General features: G+C 34.2%; 1 protein-coding gene across 1 annotated transcript; it reads left to right on the forward strand.

Moving 5' to 3' along the window:
• The first annotated feature begins 544 nt into the window (after window positions 1-544).
• Window positions 545-1,477, forward strand: LOC101544662 (olfactory receptor 14J1-like). The gene has a single exon (XM_004622150.2). The coding sequence runs from the start codon at window positions 545-547 to the stop codon at window positions 1,475-1,477; it is 933 nt and encodes a 310-aa protein (XP_004622207.2).
• Window positions 1,478-2,191: the final 714 nt, after the last annotated feature.

Genomic DNA, 2,191 nt, shown 5'->3' on the forward strand with positions numbered 1-2,191 from the left:
GAACAAATCGATGAGCAACGGGATGACAGTGATGCACAAACTTGACCATGTTGTTATATACTTTAGATTACATTCCTAATAAATAGTATTTATTGAATGATTATAAATGTATTATGTACAAAAGTATTTAATATCTCAAATACAAAATGAAAAATTTCATAGCTCCCTGCTTTAATTAGATTAAAAATGATTATAAATGATAAAAAGTAGATGTAAGCAACACTTAATTGTACAAATTATTTTTTAGAACATATTTTAAAACTTCTTTATCCATTTTCAAATAAGAAATAATATAATATCAGATTAATTATATGATTTGGATTAATCAGTGATTACAGTTAAATACAAGGGTTACTTTCACATTATCATTATTAAAACATAATTATCATTCTTATATTTATGAAGAAAAATATTAATAGTTTGCTTTTATTTAACAGGTTTTTAAATTTACTGTTGTTTTACAGTTCTACAGAATTTGGAGAATACTATAATCATGAAGGATCTGTGATTTGCAACCAATATCTGTAAGAATTTAACGAATACTATGGCTAATTTCACGACAAGTGGGTTTCTCCTCATAGGATTTTCTGCCAAGCCTGAGCTAGAAATCTTCTATGCTTGTCTGTTCTTCGTTCTCTACTTGTTGGCTTTAGCTGGCAACATGCTCATCATCACCACCACTTCCCTGGATGACAGTCTCCAGTCCCCCATGTATTTCTTCCTGAAGCATCTCTCCTTGTTGGATCTCTGCTATATTTCTGTGACTGTGCCGAGATTCATTTATAATTCTTTCACACACAGTGGAAACATTTCCTTCTGGGAATGCGTTTTCCAGTGCTTTGTTTTCATCCTCTGTGCAGCTGCTGAGACATCCATGCTCACATTGATGTCCTATGATCGCTACGTGGCCATCTGTCTGCCCCTACACTATGATGTCATCATGGACTTCAGAACCTGTGTCGGTGGGGTCACCGGCGTCTGGGTCAGTGGGGCCATCTCTGGAGTCATGCATGCGGCAGCTACTTTCTCCATCCACTTCTGTGGCCCCCGCATCATTCACCAGTTCTTCTGTGATGTTCCCCAGCTCCTGAAACTGTCCTGCTCCAATGACTATATCTATGAGGTTGGTGTCACTATCTTCCTGACTTTGGGGATATTTCTTTGTTTTATCTTTATTGGATTTTCCTACATGCACATATTCTCTTCTGTGCTGAGGATGCCATCTGCTGAGGGCAGAGCTAAGGCTTTTTCCACTTGCCTTCCCCACCTCGCTGTTGTCTTATTGTTTCTTTCTACAGCTGCCTTTGAGTACTTCAAGTCTCGTTCTGATTCTCCAACTGTGTCAGATATTTTACTCACTATAATGTATACAGTTGTTCCACCAACATTCAATCCAATGATCTACAGCCTGAGAAATAAAACCGTTAAGTCAGCTCTAAAAAAGGTCTTTTTGAGAAATAAAGCATATCTGTGTTGAAGACATTTATATATTCTTCATTGGGAAAAAATGTCAAATTATACTGGGCAATCATGATATAAATTATCAGAAAATTTCAGAAATTAAAAGTGGATTATAGGGAACATTTTAATGGGAAAGTTTTGTTCATATACCATTGGAGTAATAAAATGTCAGAAAAAATTGTAAATATAACATTAATTCACTCATTGAAGTTTGAGTCTCAAATAAATGAAACTTTGTTACTATAAAAACAAATTAGTGACTTTAGTTTTGTATGTTAAGGTGATGTAAAAATGTGCATATGAACCTTGTTTATTTTCAAAAAGTTTTGTTGTACTTTTAGATATTACATAGTATTGGACCTGGGTCAGCTTCATGCAAGGTAAACACGTAACCACTGTTCTATTACTCTGGACACATATATTTGATCTTTCTAATGCATTTTCAAGAACTTATTGAGAATTTTTACATTTGTGATCATCAAGGATATTACTTTGTAGTTTTCTTTTTTGCATGTAGTATCTTTGACTATTTTAGTATCAGTATAATGTCAACCTAAAAATGTGTGTAGAAATATTTCTTCCAGCTCTTTGAGTCTGAGGAGGATACTCCTGGGATCATCTTAGATTTTGTCAAATTCTTCAGAAAAGCCTTCTGGTCCAGGACATTTGTCTATTTTTGGTTCTGTTTGGTAGTTACATTGATCTAAAGTGCTATTTCTTTTTTTTTTTC

The sequence above is a fragment of the Sorex araneus genome, chromosome 2 (assembly GCF_027595985.1).
Source record: "Sorex araneus isolate mSorAra2 chromosome 2, mSorAra2.pri, whole genome shotgun sequence".
Classification (NCBI taxonomy): domain Eukaryota; kingdom Metazoa; phylum Chordata; class Mammalia; order Eulipotyphla; family Soricidae; genus Sorex; species Sorex araneus.

Bases quoted from the DNA above. Each gene is read 5' to 3' on its own strand.
- LOC101544662 (XM_004622150.2), top strand. From the start codon at position 545: ATGGCTAATTTCACGACAAGTGGGTTTCTCCTCATAGGATTTTCTGCC.